Source organism: Grammomys surdaster, unplaced genomic scaffold, assembly GCF_004785775.1.
Source record: "Grammomys surdaster isolate TR1022 unplaced genomic scaffold, NIH_TR_1.0 212, whole genome shotgun sequence".
NCBI lineage: Eukaryota > Metazoa > Chordata > Mammalia > Rodentia > Muridae > Grammomys > Grammomys surdaster.
The window spans coordinates 7,156,135-7,175,293 of NW_021604657.1; the positions used below are offsets into that span (position 1 = coordinate 7,156,135).

The 19,159-nt window shown below is 45.3% G+C and overlaps 1 protein-coding gene and 2 non-coding genes across 4 annotated transcripts; 2 read left to right on the forward strand and 1 right to left on the reverse strand.

Moving 5' to 3' along the window:
* Positions 1 to 875: 875 nt before the first annotated feature.
* LOC114625032 (b(0,+)-type amino acid transporter 1-like) lies at positions 876 to 12,050 on the forward strand. Of its 2 annotated transcripts, XM_028772244.1 has the most exons (6): positions 876 to 1,656; positions 4,651 to 4,784; positions 4,969 to 5,098; positions 5,988 to 6,112; positions 9,857 to 9,944; positions 10,869 to 12,050. In XM_028772244.1, exons 1-6 carry the CDS (start codon positions 898 to 900, stop codon positions 11,097 to 11,099), a joined length of 1,467 nt encoding a protein of 488 aa, XP_028628077.1. In that variant the 5' UTR covers positions 876 to 897; the 3' UTR covers positions 11,100 to 12,050. The 2 variants fall into 2 exon arrangements, with proteins under 2 accessions (XP_028628077.1, XP_028628078.1); XM_028772245.1 differs by lacking the exons at positions 4,651 to 4,784; positions 4,969 to 5,098; positions 5,988 to 6,112; positions 9,857 to 9,944; positions 10,869 to 12,050 and adding an exon at positions 1,946 to 2,239 and having other exon boundaries at positions 877 to 1,656.
* A 1,323-nt stretch (positions 12,051 to 13,373) lies between these two features.
* LOC114625044 lies at positions 13,374 to 13,480 on the reverse strand. Its single transcript, XR_003711999.1, has one exon. It is a non-coding gene; the product is annotated as a U6 spliceosomal RNA (small nuclear RNA).
* Positions 13,481 to 15,972: 2,492 nt separating this feature from the next.
* LOC114625046 lies at positions 15,973 to 16,116 on the forward strand. Its single transcript, XR_003712000.1, has one exon. It is a non-coding gene; the product is annotated as a small nucleolar RNA SNORA48 (small nucleolar RNA).
* Positions 16,117 to 19,159: the final 3,043 nt, after the last annotated feature.

Consider the following 19,159-nt stretch of genomic DNA (forward strand, 5'->3'; position numbering starts at 1 on the left):
TACAAGATAGACATCACTAATTGATGGCCAAGCAAGATGAAGTTCAATCTCTCATATAACTTTGAGGCTGTAGATCTGGGATTCGAAATTAGTGGTCTCATCCTAAAAATGTGTGCTCTATCAATTTATGCTTTTGTTAGCATACATAGAGGCAGGTTTACTTACCACCTGGGGAGTTTGAAACATCTTTAGGAAGTCTACCAGGAAGCAAGGCTTTCAAGACAGTCGTAAAGCCAACTGCATAAAACCCAGCCCAAAGAAGAACCAGGAGGATGGGTGAAGAAGGTACAGAATGGAGTTTGTTCCTTGGCAAGAAGAAAGGAAGTGGCAGAGTGCAGGCTCTACCTGTTATATGAAGGGAGAAGGGGGATGCCAGAGGCAGAAGGAGGTTGGAGGAGAGGAGACGCTTGGCTGTCCTCCTGCAGACATAGAGTGCTCATCCAGCTGCCGTTCCACAATGTTGCTGTGGAACGGGGCAACAGAAATTCCTTCCTTCCTTCTCTCCCTCCATCCCTTCCTCTTTTCCCCCCTTGCCCTCTCCTGCTTCCTTTCTTCTCTCCCTCTGATCTGCAGTGCTGGGGATGGAACTTGCATATGCTGAACAAGCACCCTGTCACTGAGCCACACCCCATATGTCTCAGTAGCCATTGGGACCCCTTCTCTCCTAGACCTCTCCTGAATTATACTGACCAGTGACTCCACAGACTGTCTGAGCTGAGGCTTGAGTTGGACGCCTTGCTTGATCAGTTCCTTCTAGACCACACCCTGGGTCTTTGCCCTTTGGCTTGGACTCCCTCCAGCACTGTAATCATTAACGCCTTCGGGAAACCCATGGACAGTAGGTACCAGAGCCTGTACCTGTCTCCAACCAGAGGCAGTATCTGCTGAAGTCTCGAGATGGAGAGAAGTGAGGAGAAAGATGGCAGCGACAAGCCCGCGGGGCAAGAGCAGGGCAGCGGGGCAGCAGCGCTGATACTGAAGAGGGAGATTGGTCTGTGGAGTGCAGTGTCCATGACCGCTGGCTGTATGATTGGTTCTGGCATCTTCATGTCGCCACAGGGGGTCTTGGTTTACATAGGCAGTCCTGGAGCCAGTCTTATTGTCTGGGCAACCTGTGGCCTCCTGGCCCTGCTGGGTGCCCTATGCTATGCTGAACTGGGCAGCATGGTTCCTGAATCTGGGGGAGACTATGCCTACATTTTGCGAACCTTTGGCTCTCTGCCTGCCTTCCTGGTCATCTACATATTCGTTCTGGTAGGCAGACCAGCTGCCATCACTGCTGTCTCTCTGAGTTTCGCTGAGTATGCACTGGCTCCCTTTTATCCAGGCTGCTCCTCACTCCCTCAGGTCATAGTCAAGATCGTGGCTTCTTCTTGCATCCTGCTGCTGCTTCTGATCAACTTCTGGAGCTCACGGATGTCCACTGTGCTGATGAACGTGTGCACGGCTGCCAAAGTGTTCTCGCTACTAGTCATTGTAGTGGGTGGGGCCGTGGTGCTGGCCCAGCGCCATATTCCCACAGAATCCCTGCAGTTTGCCTTCCACAACACCACACAGCAGGCAGGGCGCATTGGCATGGCTTTCTACCAGGGACTGTGGTCCTTTGACGGCTGGAATAATATCAACACGGTGGTAGAGGAGCTCAAGAACCCAAAGGTGAGTTGAGTGTGCCTTTCTGTGGGTGAACCTTTGAACATCTGCAGCTTCAGAAATGGGTGTTCCAGCTACTCAAAAGACTGAGACCATGAGCAATCTAACTGGAATCAAGGTTCTCTCTCTGTACTCATAGGACTTGCATGGCAGCCCATCTGCCTTGAGTAGTTTATGGGATTTAATTATGTCTTCTTAATAAAGCAGAGTATTTCATAACATCATACACATGGTCTCATCTTTCTGCCCCTTAGGTTAACTGTCAACACCCCACTTTTTTTTTTTTTTTTTGCAGGGGAATACTGAAATCTGCAAGAGGGGAATTATTTTGAATTCATACCACCATAATTCTTATTAATTTTGTTGGCCACCTCCTGGATTGTCCCCTCCAGAAACATTGCAGTAGATACTTCATAGTTTCTGAAGCCTGGGAGCCACTCTGGCATGGGGAACAAACCAGTCATGCCTCCTCACCCTACCTGTGAGCCTAGCCTAAATAACCAGTGTGCTAGCTGGTCTTCAGGGCTTCCTGGGATCTTCAGTAATTAACTTCAGTGTTGACTCTTTGCCATAAATATATTTTCTGAGATATTGTTTGTTTTCTTCTTCCCTTGCAAGAATTTCAAATTCTCACAGAATGGGAACTGCAAGTCTTCTGCTGTCCCTGCTGGGCTGGCTTAGGGGCATTCTGGCTTTCAGAGGCTTGACAAAGGCCCACTGGAGGGGACTGCTTGAGAAGAGAAGGGCAGTTTAGAGAGAGAAGTACAAGAACAGGGTTGAGGGTTGAGAAAGAGGGGGGGGGAGAAAGACAGATGGAGACAGAGGAGAGAGAAACAGAGACAAATGAGAGATAGAAACAAACAAGAGATAGAAACAGAGACAGAGGAGAGGAAGAGGATAAAGGCAGATGGGGTGGGGGGGGAGAGGGAGAGAGAGAATGCATGCTAGGAGTCCTAAGGGATCATCCTTATTTTTGTTATTATTTTTCTTTGAGACAAGAGTCTCATTGTAGGCTCCGTGGACCTTGAACATGTTCTGTGGCTAAGAGTGCCCTTGAACTTCTGATCCTCCTGTCTTTACTTTCTGAATGGTGAGATTACAGGAGTATATCACCATGCCTGGTGATTTTTAATTTCTTGCATATAATTTTGTTCTCCTAATTCTTTGTATGTGGAACATACTATTGTAATAACTGCCCTCCACTTACTCCTAGGGCTCTGAGGTTTCCGTCATACATTCTTGGCAGATGGCTTGGACAGTTCTCAAGTACACGGGTAGCATGTGCATAGGGCTATCTCATAGCAGTAGAGCACCCATTCTCAAGCAAGACTTTCCACTAGGTCAAGGAAGGAGTAGGGTTCCTCACGCTGAAGACCAGCTCCTATGGTTGCAGAAGTTATCAGGAAAACTTTTCTAGAAAGGATCCAAGAGTTAGAATTTCAGGCCCTGTATTCACTAGTTTCCTGTGGCAACCGCTCAGTTCTGTTGTGTCAGCAGGAAAACAGTTGTAGGTAAATACAGGGACACAGCTGTGTTTCAGTGAAAGTTTATTGTCAATAGCGGGCCACACGGTCCATGGCTTGATGATCTCTGCTAGATCAGGGACTTTCTTGATATCAATTTCAAAGCAAAACCTAACCCAGTCGCCAAAACGCCAGTATTTAAAATTCTGCCTTAACTGGCTTGGAAAGGTAGAGAAAGGGTATATTTCTTTCTCATTCTCCTCACCTGCACCAAAGAAACTACAGAAACTTTACCAAGCCAGGGTCACTCTTATTATGCAGACTCCTTAGGGTTTGAATGAAGAATTCAGGGCTTTCAGAATGAAATCAGAAAATCTCACTGTTCGTGTGCTACTATGGCCAGAAATATGTCTGTGAGCCAACCCAGGGCTCTACTATTGTCAAGGCTCATTACCTGGGAAAGAGGTTAAATTTAAAAATGTTTCTTGCCCTGACTACCTGTGAGGTTGGGTCATGCATACTAGGTGCTCACTGTGCCGAGGACATCCCAATAAAGGCTGTGAGAACAAGAACACCTTGGTTACAGGTAGACTTGTGTGAGCCCAGGCAGAGCCACATTCCACCCCCTGGGAGGTAAAGCAGTCGCTGCTCTATCCATTCTGTGGTCAAAGCAACTTTCCTTTGATCAGGGAGTCTCAGATTTTAAGGCTGGAGGGGGCCTGGGAGAACTCACATACAAGCGTCTGTTGCTGTCCTGTTTACTTCGTTTTCCCTAGTTGGCAGTATAGCCCTCTTGGGAGAAAGGACCAATAAAGCAGAACAGTCAGACAAGGCCTCCTGGGAGAGGAGACCAGAGTCTAGGCACAGCTCTGCAGAAGCAATACGAACATGAACTTAGAGGCCAGAAAGGACAGAGCCTGCCAGTATACAAGGGTACACAGGGAGAGGGGACAGCATCCACGCTGAGGCTGGTTGCCAAGAGCTGAGCTAGGTCGAGATGGCCGCCTTGTTCTCAGTGTCTCACTCCACTTTTAAGAATTTCTATGAGCAGAGCTCAGTCTTGGCAGAAAGCTCTGTAAACTGTCCTTTCTTTAAGGCCGATATGCTAATCAGAAGTGGATGTTCCCAGGAGGGGCAAACCCGACCCATGGCAAAGCACACTAGTGAAGTCTAGCTTTCTTTCTCTTCTATTTTCCTCTGTACGAAATTCTCCTTCACATCTTCCTGAGTCACTTCCATGCTTCAGAGAGAGCCCCAATGACGGCCCCCTTCATCCTGGAAGCTTCAGTGATGTTGCCCCCGTTCCCTCTGTATCTCTACTGCTGTCTGCCTAGCACCTCTTGTCGGTTCCCACACATCTGTCTTTGTGTGCCCACGCCACTGGGATCATGACCTCATGGTGGAGGAACACAGTTCTTCCAACCCTCAGGGTCTGGCACAGCACCCTGTGGGTAACATAGTTCTGGGTATGTTCTGAAGGCCTAGAAAGACCTCATTGACTAAACTTTATCCTCTCCTCTTCTCCTTGACCCTGCAGCAGAACCTGGTGTGGGCAGTGATGATTGCCATCCCCCTGGTCACCATCCTGTATGTCCTGGTCAATATCAGTTACCTGCTGGTTATGTCATCCTCAGAGATCCTCTCCTCTGATGCCATAGCTGTGAGCTGGGGGTGAGTGAGTCATGTGGTGTGTCGCCTGAGCCCTAGACAGACTTTAGGGAGAGGGAAGGAAGGTGCTCTATGCGGATTTGAACTTGCCTTTAAATATGGTATTCTTGCTGTTTCCAAGGAGGCCTTCTGGACCCTTTCCAAGTTACCGCTAGAGTTCTTGCCATTAATCTTTCTGTTGTTCTAGGGACCAAGTTCTGGGGTCCTGGGCCTGGCTGGTGCCCTTGGCTGTTGCACTTTCAACATTTGGTGCTGTCAATGGGGGGTTCTTCAGCGGCAGCCGCGTGTGTTATGCAGCTGCAAGAGAAGGTCACATGGTAAGAAGTGGGAACTGGGACCACCCAAGGAGGGGAGGGCTCCAAGAGGAGCCGAGACACCTTTCACTGATAGCTTCTCCTACCTGAGCTTTTAGCCCAAGCCTGGACTTTTCTAATCAAATGTGGTCCTCTTTTCTTCTGAGAATGGGGGACATGACATGCCATCCTTTCTAAGTTATTTGTAATCTCTTCCAGGTTTAAGGGCAGTTATGCTCCTGGATTATGTGAGTTGGGAGATAAGTCTTGTGTATAGCAAGAGTACAGAGGCCACAGGGAGGAACACCCGGAGCACACAGGGGCTCTGGCCCTCCTCCCTCTGAGGCTCCCTCAGAGGCTCTTTGCTCCTGTGATAGCTTTTACTGTAATAATAGTACTGAATAACAGACAACCCCAAATCCCAGCGGCTTGAGGTAATACTTAATTGTTGATCCTTATGTTTTCTGGGGTCCTGTTTGTTTTGGTCATTCTTATTTAAGAATAACTCTGTTCCTATTTCACGGATCCAGGCCAAAGCAGAGGTGGCTCCTGAAGAGCATTTTTTGATTAATTCAGGAATCATGGGTTCAAGTTGTCAGATAAAACATATGAACACATTGAAAGCCCTTGCTTGTCACTTGTGCTCATGTCTTATTGGGTGAATCAAGCGACAGAGTCTAGTCCACATCAAGGGTTGAGAACTATATTCCCTTCACAAGATGCAAAGAGAGGGAGACAGTATTTGGAGGATAATAATCAGGGGTACCCTAGAAACCCAAGGAAGCCTATCCCCCTGAAAGCCACGGTACTAATGACCATTATATTGGGCACACTGGTGTCCAGAGCATGACAGGGGACAGACTGCTTCCTATGGCTTTTCTACAGCTTCTCTCATACCGACTGTGTTTTCCAGCCCCGGCTTATGTCCATGATTCATGTGCACCGACTGACACCAGCCCCAGCCTTGATCTTCACCACAGCTGTGGCTTTGCTACTGGTCATCCCAGGAAACTTCAGCACCTTTGTGAACCTCCTGAGGTAAGTGAGATTTCACAGGCTGGTATCTGTGGCCTAGACGTCTATGCATCTCTATACCCTTACATGTACAAACTCGCACATATAAATGTGTGTGTTGTCTTCTGGAGTGCCTATGTGCAAGTGTGCACACACACACAAATTTTTCTCATCATAGAGTAGAGACCAGTGTGGTAGAGAGGCATGGTAACGGGAATGGTTGGAGGCTGTGTTGAGAGGTCTGTGTAGCTGCTTGCTCGTATCTCAGTGGACCAGGAATCAGAGAGAGGACAGGAGGCTGGATGTTATAAATCTCAAGACCTGCCCCTCCCCCGCCCCGAGACCCATCTCTTCATTGAGCCTTCATCCCCCTACCTCTCAATAATCTCCTAAAACAGTAACTTTCAGGTGCTTCAAACACATGAGCTTGTGGGGCAATATTTTACATCCAAATAATATCTGTCTGTCTCTCTGCTTGCGTGGCTATCTATCTATCTATCTATCTATCTATCTATCTATCTATCTATCTATCTATCTGCCATTTATCTACACACACACACACACACACAAACACACACACACATACACACACAAATGCTAAGGCTGGGCTGCTGCTGTCACGTTTTTCTTAGTCCTCCTTTCTCCTCCTGAGATGATGTTGGAGGGCATGTAGGCACTGTACTGCTGGAGAGCCCTTGGATACGGTATGATTTTTCCCCCCTTGTAGATGGGGCTAGTGCTCTGGATTCTGTCCCATACAATTCTTCAGAACTCAGTGTAGATTCACAGCCAGCTGTTTAGGCACAGTGAATGATTTCATGACAGGAAGGGGATGTTCTGACTCCTTTTAATGTTTTCCTCCAGACAGAGACTACAGGCTGTTGTGATACCCGTTTGTAATTTTCTAAGCTCATTTGAAACAGGGGTGATTCTTCAACTACCAGATGAGCATAGTACTTGCGTACAGAGGGCGGTTCAGTAATTTCTCAGGCATCGCACGTTCCATTGCTCTGTTGTCTAATCTAGAACAGGACGTTCAGTGCTTGGTGTGACTGTTGGGAACAGCAAGTCACAAATAATGTTTTATTTTCATTTTTTTCCCATGAGAAAGATGGAAATCATTATATGGCAATAACAAAATCTAATCCACTGCAGATCAGGGAGGGGGTGGAAGTGTCTTCAGGTAGAGACTGGAGAATGTGACCAAAATGTCTCCGTACAGAGCAAGAATTCTGGGGTGATCTGTTCAGTTAGGACCTAATACTTTACAGTCTTGGTCACCTCAAGGGATGACTTGTTCTGGACCTTACTTGCCAAGTTAGATAGAATTTGTCTATGTATCTATGTGTATGCAAGTGTGTGTGTGTGTGTGTGTGTGTGTGTGTGTGTGTGTGTGTGGTGTGTACTCATGCACATGTGTATGTGAAGGACAGGGGACCAAACCTGGATGGCATTTCTTATATGCCATTTACATTTTTAAAAGCTCAATGTCCTAGTTAGGGTTTCTATTGCTGAGATGAAACACCATGACCAAAACCAAGTTGGAGAAGAAAGGCTATTTGAGTTATACTTCTACATTATAGACCATTACTGAAGAAAGTCAGGCCAAGAACTCAAACAGAGCAGGAACCTGGAGGCAGAAACTGATGCAGGGGCCACAGAAGAGTGCTGCTTACTGACTTGCTCATCATGACTTGCTCAGCCTGCTTTCTTATAGAACTATGTAGAGGACTTTTAATCCAGTGAGGTGGCTGCTCTGGCAAAGGATCACATCCAAAGTTCCTTTAGGTCTACATGATACAGCCAGAATGCAGAAAACACCCTGGATTATAGTATGATCTGGCTAGAATATAGATACGTCCTTAGTACACACCTTTAATCCCTAATAACGAAGGTAAGGTTTGTAGAAGGAAGCAGCCATGTTTGAAAATGACGTCTAATTGAGGGGCAGACAAAGTGACAAATCAAAGAAAGATTTGACAGAATCAGTCAGAGATAGGATATGTCCAATGCACAGGAGAAGAGCACAGGAAAGAGAGGCTACTGAAGAGCAGCAAGAGGGAGAGAGAGGTGTGGTGTGTGGTGTGTGGTGTGGTATGGCAGTTTTACAGAGACGTTTGCAGAGAACAAGCTAGACACAAGTGAAGATAGAGCGAACCAGAGAATGAGAAGGAGCCAGAAAGTTAAAACATATTTCCAAAGTCAGCTTGGAAGATTAGATTGTACAGAGACTAGAAGCTTCCAGACCTAGGCCTATGGATAGTTAGAGCAGAGAAGGAAACACTCTGGGTTCAGCCAGAGTATTTGCACAGCTTTGGTACAGCTCCCATCTCATCCTATTATCAGAGGAAATAAAAGCAACATTTACAGAACCAGGACCACCTCCCAGGGATGGTACCATCCACAATGGGCTCACCCTCTCCATCAATCACTAACTAAGAAAGTGTCCCACAGTCAGACCTTGTGGAGACATATTCTCAATTGAGATTCCCTCTTTTCAGCTAACTCTAGCTTGTGTCAAGTTGACATAAATCTAGCTAGCACATATAGCATCTCACTATGTAACTCTGGCTGGTCTAGAACATGCTACATAGACCAAGTTGGCCTAGAACTTATGGCAGTATTTCCAATATGGAATATGGGCAAGTGTGAAACTAGCCCAGTAGGCTAGGCTGGCTAGCCAGTGAGCCTAGGTATCCACTTATGTCTGCCTTACAGTGCTGGGATTTCAAACCCATAGCACCACACCTGGCTCTCCTATGGGTTCTGGGGAATGAACTCAGGTCTTTGTACTTGGGCAGTAAGCTCTTTACTGACTGAGCCATTTCACCAGAGCCTCAGGTGGAATTTTAGCAGAACAGGGGCAACCACTCCAACTATAGACCTTGGAAAGGCTAGAGACAAGAGCTTATTGGGTGTTTAGCAGTCTACATGTAATGAATGTCACCAACCATAAAGGAATGATGGGTTGAGAGAACAGCTCTATTTCCAGTGAGATGTGCCTCCAATGAGCACAGGCCTCCTTGAGATTCCATCATGTTCTCCTTTTCAAAGTATTTTATTTTAAAAATTAATATACTGTTTGACAGTTTCACACTTGATTTTAGCTTAAAGGGCAGGAAGCAGTTATTTTTGACAATTTCATATATATATATATAATGATTAATATAATATATAACATAATATATAATATTGTATAATGCATAGTATATTATATAACATATATAATGTATAGTGTAATACACACACACACATATATATACACACACACACACACACACACACACATATTCTGGCCACACTTCTCTCTCTGCCCTCTCTTTTCCTCCCCCTCCACAAACCACACTTCTTCCTTCTACCGAGATCCTACCCTGATTTCACGTCTTTTTGTTTTGTGACTCCTCACTGGGTCATCTTTAAGCTTTTTAAATTTTAACTAAAATGTATTTATTTTATTTTATGTGTGCTCTGTCTGTATGTATGTTTGTGTATCACATTTGTGCCTGATTCCCACAGAGGTCAGCAGAAGGCATCACATCTCGTGAACCTGGAGTTAAGGATGTTTGTGAGCCACCACATGGGTGATAGAAGCCAAACCAGAGTCCTCTGTGAGAGTAGCAAATGCACTAACCATTGAACCATCTTTATAGCAGCCCTCAACTCTCCTAGAGAAGACAAAATACTCCTTCTTGTCTTTAAATATTTTGTTCTGATCCAAACAAGTTCCGTCAGAGAGGCCTCATCTACCCTTTCCACTTCTCGCTGCAGCTTCCTGTCCTGGCTCACCTATGGGACCACCTTTGCCTGTCTCCTGTATTTGAGAATAAAGACGAAGAATCTTCCCCACACTTACAAGGTAACTTTCAGGATAGTCATCTTCAAGGCCTAGGCCAGTGGTTCTCAGCCTTCCTAATGCAGCAATCCTTTAATACAGTTCCTCATGTTGTGGTTGCCCCCAACCATAAAATTGTTTTCATTTCTCCTTCTCCTTCTCCTCCTCCTCCTCCTCTTCCTCCTCCTCTTCTTCCTCTTCCTCCTCCTCCTTCTCCTCTTCCTCCTCCTCCTCCTCCTCCTTTTCCTCTTCCTCACCCTCCTTCTTTTTTAAGATTTATTTATTTTATTTTGCATAAGTTCACTGTAGCTGTCTTCGGACACACCAAAAGAGGGCATCAGATCCCATTACAGATGGTTGTGAGCCACCTCGTGGTTGCTGAGAATTGAACTCAGGACCTCCGGAAGAGTAGTCAGTGCTCTTAACTACTGAGCCATCTCTCTAGTCCTTCTTGCTACTTCATAACTGTAATTTTGCTAATTATGAATCATAATGTAAATACCTGATATGCAGGATATCTGATATGTGACCCTCCCCAAAGGGGTCGAGACCCACAGATTGAGAACTGCCAGCCTAAACAAGGCATATCAGTGGCTGTTATTGTCATTGTATTTTGTAGGATAGGACATTGCAAGTTTCTGGTGGGGAGTGGTAAGGGGTACTGACCATTTCTCTTCTGGAGGGCCATGAAGGAGAAAGATGGAACACAAACACAGAAGCCACATAGCACAGAGAGATCAATGCTGGGCTCCAGACTCTGCTTCTTCTGAGCCCCCTATAGCCCAGGAGGTGGCTCCCCTGACCCAGCCTGGCATTCCTGGAGATACTGGAGCAGAGGCACTTGTGGCAGGTAGAAATAAACAAGAGATAGACAGGAAGAACCAAACTCAGTGACACCCAAGTCATTCCAGGTCCAGGGGTCAAATAACCTCTTTGTGCCCTCTGCAGGTTCCCACCGTCATCCCTGCCATCATGTTCCTGGTGTCGCTCTACCTGGTGCTGGCACCCATCATTGACCAGCCCCAGATGGAATTCCTATACATCTTCCTGTTCGTGCTCAGTGGCTTCCCAGTGTACTTCCTGCTTTTTCACTTCCAGTGTCAGTCCAAGTGTATGCAAACAGCCACTATGCATCTCCAGCTGCTCCTGGAAGTTGCTCCAACCATTAAAGATCATTGACTGGGTGGTCCGTTAGGTTCTGCACTGCCCTCTTTACTACAGTCCCCACTCTTCCTACTGGTTCTCTGTAGACTGACTATACATAATTCTAATAAGCACTTAGTACTATAGTACAACTGCTTCCAAGTTTGGGAATATCTACCAGGAAGGACACTATCCCATTTCTAAAGCCTGTTCCTTTGACAACTGGTTTCACAAAGGAACCAGCTAGTTACAGGCAGACATTTAGTTGCTATTTGTAGCCTAAGAAGACAGCATGGAATGAGTTTCTTCTTTGGGTTTCTGCCATTGGAATCTTGTAGTCTTATTTGGACTCGGATGATGCTTGAGCTGAAGACTTGCACATCTTGGGATTTATATGTGGCTGCTTGTATCAAGTGGGCAGAGAAGCAGAGAAAGCCAAGATGGCAGGAAAAATGAAGGTGGGATATGATAGGATATGCTTTAACAAATATGATATGGTGCTGAAGAGCAGGGAGGCAGGATCTGAAAGAGTAGTTTTGATTTTTGTCCTATAGTCTGCTACTTGACAGTAGTCCTTGGGTTTTACATCCTACTGCTTCTCTTCCTCCTTCTCCTTTTCTTCCTCCTCCTTGTCCTTCTCTTTCTCCTCCTTCTTCTCTTCCTCCTCTTCTTTTCTTCTTCCTCTTTCTCTTCTTCCTTCTCCTCCTCATCCTTCCCCTCCGCTTCCTTCTAATTCGCAAAGCTGGAGATTAATCCAAGGGCATCATGAATACTTAAGCAAACACACTATGCTGTCGATTTTCCTGAACAACTGATTCCATAAAATAAAATTCTCATTTTGCCTCTGGTGAGTCTGAATGGGTACCTACCTACTTCTGGCAAATAGAAGAGATTTGTCTATGGTAATTCTTGCTCAGGAAGACTTCAATTATGGCTTGAAGTTGTCTATTTGCTTGAACAGTGCAATAAACAGTAGATGTATTGCTAGGAAGAAGGGGTTATTGGCTTTGAGGAAAAGGAAAACAGATACTTTTCCAGGAGAAAGGACAAAGAGCTGGAATAGCTCCCGTGAAAGGTAATATGGTCATAAAATTAAAGAGAGGAGAGGACAGAGAAACCTTGCTATCCTGGGACGAATGCAGGAGATGAAGAGTGACAGGTGCCTAGAATGTTGATGGTGAGAGTGTAGCTCCCGAGGGCATCAGCGGGGTGGGTGACTCAAAAGAAAAGGGCAGAGGATATCTTTTAGTTTCTCCTGAGAGCTGAATTTCGGCAACTCATGAACAGCTTTAGTGCACCTTGCATACAAGCCATTTACTTTTTCTGTTAGTGTGATACAACACCATGATCAAGGCAACTTATAGAAACTGTTTATTTAGATTTATAGTTCCATAGAGCTAAGAGTCGAACACCACTACGGCAGGGAAGTGTGGCAGCAGGCAGACGTGGTGACTGCCACAGCTGAGAATTCACATTTTGAAATTTCAAGCATGTAGCAGACAGCATAGCTGGAATGGTGTGAGGCTTTTGCAACCTCAACGCCTGCCCCTAGTGACACATTTCCTCCAGCAAGGCCTCACTTCCCAAACCTCCATGAATAGCTCCATCAAGGGCACTTAATGTTCAACAATCTGAGCCTATCATGGACATTCTCATTAAAACCACTGCTAAGCTCATAAACTTGTTTCACGGTAGAGATCAGTCAGAAATTTCAGCACACTTCGATTCAGTTCTGACAGAGTTTGAGTTTGGTTCAAGCTCCTTATGTTTAAGGGTTCAGTTCCTCATAACTACTGTCACTTCAGACACCAGTGATTTAAGTACAGGATCCCCACACTACCTATACATCTACCAGCATGTCATTGAAATAGGACATTCCTACAACATCCCCTTTCAAGTATAATAATTTACTAAAATGATACATGGAACTCAGAAAACTACTTTTTTTTTCCTGGCAAATAAAAGTTATTTTATAATTCTCTACTTAATGTATTTAATTTTATTAAAAATTACATTGAATAATTAATCTTAAACACACATCGTTAAATTATGATTTCACACTAATATTCAAGTTAATATTTGCAAATTTGTCAAATTGAGTTTATGAGAGTAAAATGCTAGTTAAAAGGTTGGTTCCCACTAAAAAGTTCAAAAAAAGCATGGCAATTTCTAATACAGATGAGAAACATTATGATATGAAAAAATTAACACTGAAAATTAGATGACAATATAAAATGAAAAGTAAAACATTCAAGCTTTTTGTTAAATTTGTCTAAATGGTATTCATAGTCACAGTATAGATTTCTATGAAAAAATATGGAACGCTTCACGAATTTGTGTGGCATCCTTGCGGAGGGGCCATGCTAACTTTCTCTGTATAGTTCCAATTTTAGTATATGTGCTGCCGAAGCGAGCACTCAGAAAACTACTTTATGATTACCAGTTGAATACAAAAGATTCAGGCTGGAGAGATGGTTCAGTGGTTAAGAGCACCGACTGCTTTTCCAGAGATCCTGAGTTCAATTCCCAGCAACCACATGGTGTCTCACAACCATCAGTAATGGGATCTGATGCCCTCTTCTGGTGTGTCTGAAGACAGCTCCAGTGTACTTATATAAATTAAAAACAGAACAAAAAACAGAAAACAAAAAACAAAAACTGTCCCCTTCCTTTAAAAAAAAGGAATATAGAAGACGCAACTCAGAAACACTTAAACGAAAGAGATGCATGGTGCAAGGCTGGGGGATGGGAGTGCAGTTTCTGTCCGATTCTGCTTCACTTTGGTTGTGTAGAAGTTTCCTCTGATTTGAAATATTCCATCCCAGAGGGAGGTTTGTTAAGACTCAGGAAGTTAACAAAATTTACAATGCTCAGGAAGTAAACAACCAACAACTCTCAGGAAGCTCCTGAAATTCATGAGATTCAAAAGGCCCCTCCCTAAGGTTGTCTGGCCTGAACAAAAGCTCCTCTGTTTGATGAGCCCACTTGCTGGGTAAATAAATGTTTGTCTATGTCTCTTCAGGAAAAGTCTCCTAACACCCTTTCCAGCACCTACAAATGTTTACCCAGTAGCTTTCTAAATCCTGCTATTCAGGACTTTTTATAGAGGTGTCATTAGGTATGCATGATTGATTAAGTCATTGCACAATTTCAATCTCCAACCTCTGTCCCATCCCCAGGGGGAGTGGGTTGAATGCTCTAAACTTCTAACCATGCCCTATTCCTTAAACTACTGAGGTAACATATACAAATATTCAGCATTCTAGTCATTTCAAAGATAATAGGGACTCTGTACTAGCAATTGGGAACAAAACTTTATTTCTGGTCTTCCACAGTCCTGAATCATGAACTGTTCATTAGCACAGTTCCAATCGTCCCATTTTCCCAAGGGGGATAATTTGTTGCAGAGAAAAAAAGTTTCAAAAGAGGCTGGTCCTACCCAGCTCATCCTCTAAGTAGACTGAGGGTTGCTAGAGAAACTAAGTATGTGATTGAAAGACTGGCGTGTTCAGCATAACCTCTGGAGAGGGGGGAAGGGCTAGAAATTAACTTCAGTCATCAAAGGCCAATAGTTTAATCAAGCATGCATGTGTAATAGGGATTCTATACAAAATCTAAGTGAGGGGTTAGAGAATATCCAGGCATGCTGGGACTCTATGTTTCTCCCACTTTACCCTACGTACCTCTGCACTGCCCATTCATACATTTTGTTTTGTTTTGTTTGAGACAAGATTTCATCTAATCCAGGCTGGCCTCGAACTTATTACACAGACAAAGATGGACTTGAACTCCTGATTCTTATGCACACGTTTCTGAGTGCTGGAATTACAGAAGTACACCATCACACCAATTCATGCAGTGCTGGGGATCAAACCCAAGGCCTTGGGCATGTGAGACAAGCACACTACCAACGGAGCCACATCCTAGTTCTGTTTGCATCCTTTATAATAAACTGGCAAATGCAAATAACTGTTTCCTGGGCTCTGTAAGCCATTATAACAAATTATGAAACAGTAAGATAGGGGTTGTGGATCTCTTGATTTGTAGCCCAGAGGCCCCTGTGGGTTGCAAATGACATCTGAAGTGGGTGCAGCTCTCATTTGTGACTGAGTCTCACAGGTACCATCACCTGCAGAGTTGGTCATGAAGCCACTCTGGCAAACTCACCCTCTCTGTTCTCCTTCCTCACAATATTGGAAGCAAGCAAAAGAAACTTATTCTAGGTATTACCATTTGACTTACAGACTTCATTTAATCATCAGGAGAAACTAAATTCAAGGTCCCAGCCCCTAGGAGAGCTGGGGACTTCCCAATAGCTTAACAGCTTCTATTGAAAGTAAACAGTTGTCTGAGTCCAGACATCTCAGGGACAACTTCTTCATCTTGCTGGCAAGGTCAAACTAAGTTCATATTCCCAGGCCCCAGAACCAACTCCTATCCTGATTGGTGGAAACTCCCTTGCTCAATCCCTTATGTCAAAATATGATTGGACAATGCTACAGCCCACTCTGTTTCCCCTTGCTTCATGGTTTCATTTTAAAAATATGCTGAACAGAGTTTTCTCAGGGTCATAGTTCAGCTCTGTTCTGCAAGCAGGTTATGATTTTGAGATGCACTGCTGTGCTCACAATAAATTGTACAGGCAGCATCCAGTTTGAAATAGATATAGATATCCTATAGGCTTTCCTAAAAACTCCTTAATGGGACTTGAAGTGGAGAGAGTACTTGTCTAACATGTTCGAAGCCCAAGCCCTTGCTTTGATCTCCAGCTTCTCATAAGCAAGACCCAGCTCAGATGTTTGAAGCTATCCTTGGTTATATAGCATATTCGAGGACAGCCTGGGCTATATGAAACTCTGTCTCAAAAAACCCAAACCAAATTGAAATGAAGAATAAGGTTAAAAATTCTTCTCCCCTGGCAATGGGCAAAGAGATACTTGTTGGTGATGGTATTCTAATATCAGTCAAAAGTAGAGGAGATGGCAGTCCTTGGTTCATCCTAGCTTGATGCCTGGCTTGGTGGCCAAAGCTGTTTTATGCCCAGGACTCATAAAAATTAAATCAATTCAAATCCAGGTAGCACAGCAAGAGAGGAGGAGGACCAAGACCTGCAGTCTGCCATGCCACGTGGCTCAGGTCGGGAAGGACACTCACGGACCTGCCCTTCATCCCATGGCAAAGGTGAGCCTTAGACAAACAGAGCCCAGTCTACCACCACGCAGCGCAATATGGGAGGAAGGAGACAGACCTGAGGACTGCCATGCCACCCACAGACTTGTACTTCTGCATTTGGCACAGGCGGGCCATAGACACCTGCTTGCAGGAGGATGTCACCCAGGGGCCCACCAGCCACATGGCCAGCCTGCAGCGAGAGCCACCACAGTGTGTGAGTGTGTGGTGGATAGATGCGAGAGAAAGAGAAACTGCAGCTTAAGCATTATGAAGAGAGATGGAACTGGAGATGGGATGGAGAGGAGGAGCCTGTTGTGACCACCTGGGGCCATGCTGAGGCCTTAGCCTGAGCTGCCACTGAGGTCCATGTCTTGGTCCACGGTTATGTAGTGGCAGGGGTCAATGTTGATGTCCATGGCTTATTTTTACCACTAGAGAACATGTGGTCATCACTGGTTGGGGCAGCTGCTAGGGACCACGGAGATGTTCAGGGACTGTACAGAACTGGCCCCGCCCCTCACTGGCTGCAGTGCTCTGGAGAGCTGGCTCTACCTCTCACCTGCAGCAGCTTACAAGAGCAGGCCCTGTGCCTTGCCCAAGCATCGCAGTGGAGCGCCTGGACTTCCTGGCTGGGGCGGGAGTGAGCGGACTCCAAGGGCGTGAGCGTGAGAAAGCTGACCCCACCACTCATCTGCTGTAGGGTGGCATGGGTGTAGGGGTGACGCCTGCCCTGCCCCCTTGCCCCTCACCACCTGAAGCAGTCAGATGAGCTGACCCTCGGGTCATAAGAGTAGGAGAGATGGCCCTGCCCCCTTGCCAGCTGCATTGCTAGAGAGAGCGGTCAGAACCTTGACTGGGTAGCACAATGGAGCTGGCTCTGAAGGTAGGTGTGGGTGCAGGTGAGCCAGCCTGGAGGGCAGGAGAGCAGAGAAGCTGTGCCTGCCTCCTGCCAATGGTGGCATTGGGTGGCTTAGCTGGAGCAGTGCTGGTGGAGAGCTTGCCCTGCTGGTGAGGATAAGGGACAGCAGGTTTGTTGACCAGTTCAGCTACCACCAGGCCCAGATCCAGGGCTCTGAGTTGGCCCACTCCAAAATCTACATCATGGGCGAATGGTTGGGACACATGAATGGACCAGGCCTGCTGATCCAAAGCTGCAGGGTCTCCATGACACAGGGCAACAATAAGGTAACTGGGAGGAGTCCCAGTGAGGATCCGATATTAACGGTGTCACAGAAGCCAGAGATCTCGAATGACCAGTGACTCATTGCAACAAACATTCACAAGTAAAGATGTATGGACAGAGGGATATACTGTGGGACACACTGTGACATACTACGGCTTTCCACGATGAGACGTTTCCTATGCTTTGTTTTTATTGTTGTTTTTTGTTTATTTGCTTGTGTGTTTTTTATTTTAGGGGGAGGTTGCGAGGGCAAAGGGTAGATATGAGGGGATGGGGAAATGATCACATGGGGTGCATGATGTGAAACTCACAAAGGATCATTTAAAAAGATAAAAAAAAAATTCTTGGTGATTCTGGGAGGTCCTTTTGTATACTTTTGTACCAGCATGACTTCAGTGAGGGTTCTTCGTGTGGCTTGAATGAGAATGGCTCTCACAGGTTCATATATTTGAATGCTTGGTTATTACTTGGTAAACTGTTTGGGATGAAGTAGGAGGTGTGGCCTTGTTGGAGGAGGTGTGCCACTAGGGGTGGGCTTTGTGGTTTCAAAAGCCCACACCAGGCCCAGTCTCCTTCTCTCTCCCTTCAATTTTTAGATCGGGATGTAAAAGTTCTTAGCTATTGCTGCAGCACCATGGCTACCTACCTGCCTGCTGCCACATTTCTTGCCATGAGGGTCATAGTTTCATACTTTGAAACTATAAACAAGCTCCTAATTAAATGCTTTATTTTATAAGTTGCCTTGGTCATGGCGTCTCCTTGAAGCAGTAGAAACTAAGATAGTTCTTCAAAGAATCAGACCAGAGGGTCCATGTGTGACAGATGAGAAGGGTTTAACTGAACAACTAGTCCACACAATTATAACATGTGGGAAATCTCAGGACAGGTCTGGGGACCTTGGGACACTCATAGCATATATCAGTTCCAGTCTCAAGACCTTAGTGCAAGGGAAGCTGAAGGTATACTCTCTGTTTTAAGTCAAAGGCTGTAGAACCCATGGAGGAAGCTGTTGTTAAGTCCTGGAGACCAAACAGCTTGGACTCTAATGTCCATTGCAAGAGCTGAATATGCCCTGGCTTTTGAAGGAGACATCAATCTCTTTGTGATTGTGCTCTGGTTGGATGGTGCCTGCCCAGACTAAGGACAAGTCCAGCCAAGTGCACATGCTATAATTCTCTAGAAACAGCCTCACAGACACACCCACAAAGCTATCAAAAAAAATCTCTATTTCTTACCTAGACAATCTGGACACTTAAAATTAACCATCACAGGCACTTAACTAATTTTTACTGATTGCTTAATACTATTGGCCAGCTCTTCATGCCTATTGGAGCATTTCCATTTTATAATTATCAGCAGAGCTGGAGGGACTGTCTTGATGTGCAGAGCATGGTGGTCCAATCATAGACTTGATCACTTGATCACCACTGCTCCTTGTTCTAAGCACTGGTCTTCCCCTGGGACTAGTATTTGCCATCTATATAAATAAAATACACAGGCTACTATAATCCTCATGGAGGCTGAGACAGGAGAATTACCACGAGTCTGAGGGCAGCTTACAATATGTAGTGAATTTTAGACTGGGCTATAGAGTAAGACAGTGCCTGTGTGTGTGGTATATGGGGCATGTGTGAGCATCTGTGTGTATGTGCTGTGTACAGTGTGTGTACATGTGTATGTGTGTGTGTGAGTGATGTGTAGGGTGTGTATGTGCGTGTAACTGTGTGTATGTATGTGTGGT

Bases quoted from the DNA above. Each gene is read 5' to 3' on its own strand.
- LOC114625032 (XM_028772244.1), top strand. From the start codon at position 898: ATGGAGAGAAGTGAGGAGAAAGATGGCAGCGACAAGCCCGCGGGGCAA. The intron at 4,785-4,968 runs GTGAGTGAGTCA...CTGTTGTTCTAG, and splicing joins GCCATAGCTGTGAGCTGGGG to GGACCAAGTTCTGGGGTCCT. The intron at 9,945-10,868 runs GTAACTTTCAGG...TGCCCTCTGCAG, and splicing joins ATCTTCCCCACACTTACAAG to GTTCCCACCGTCATCCCTGC.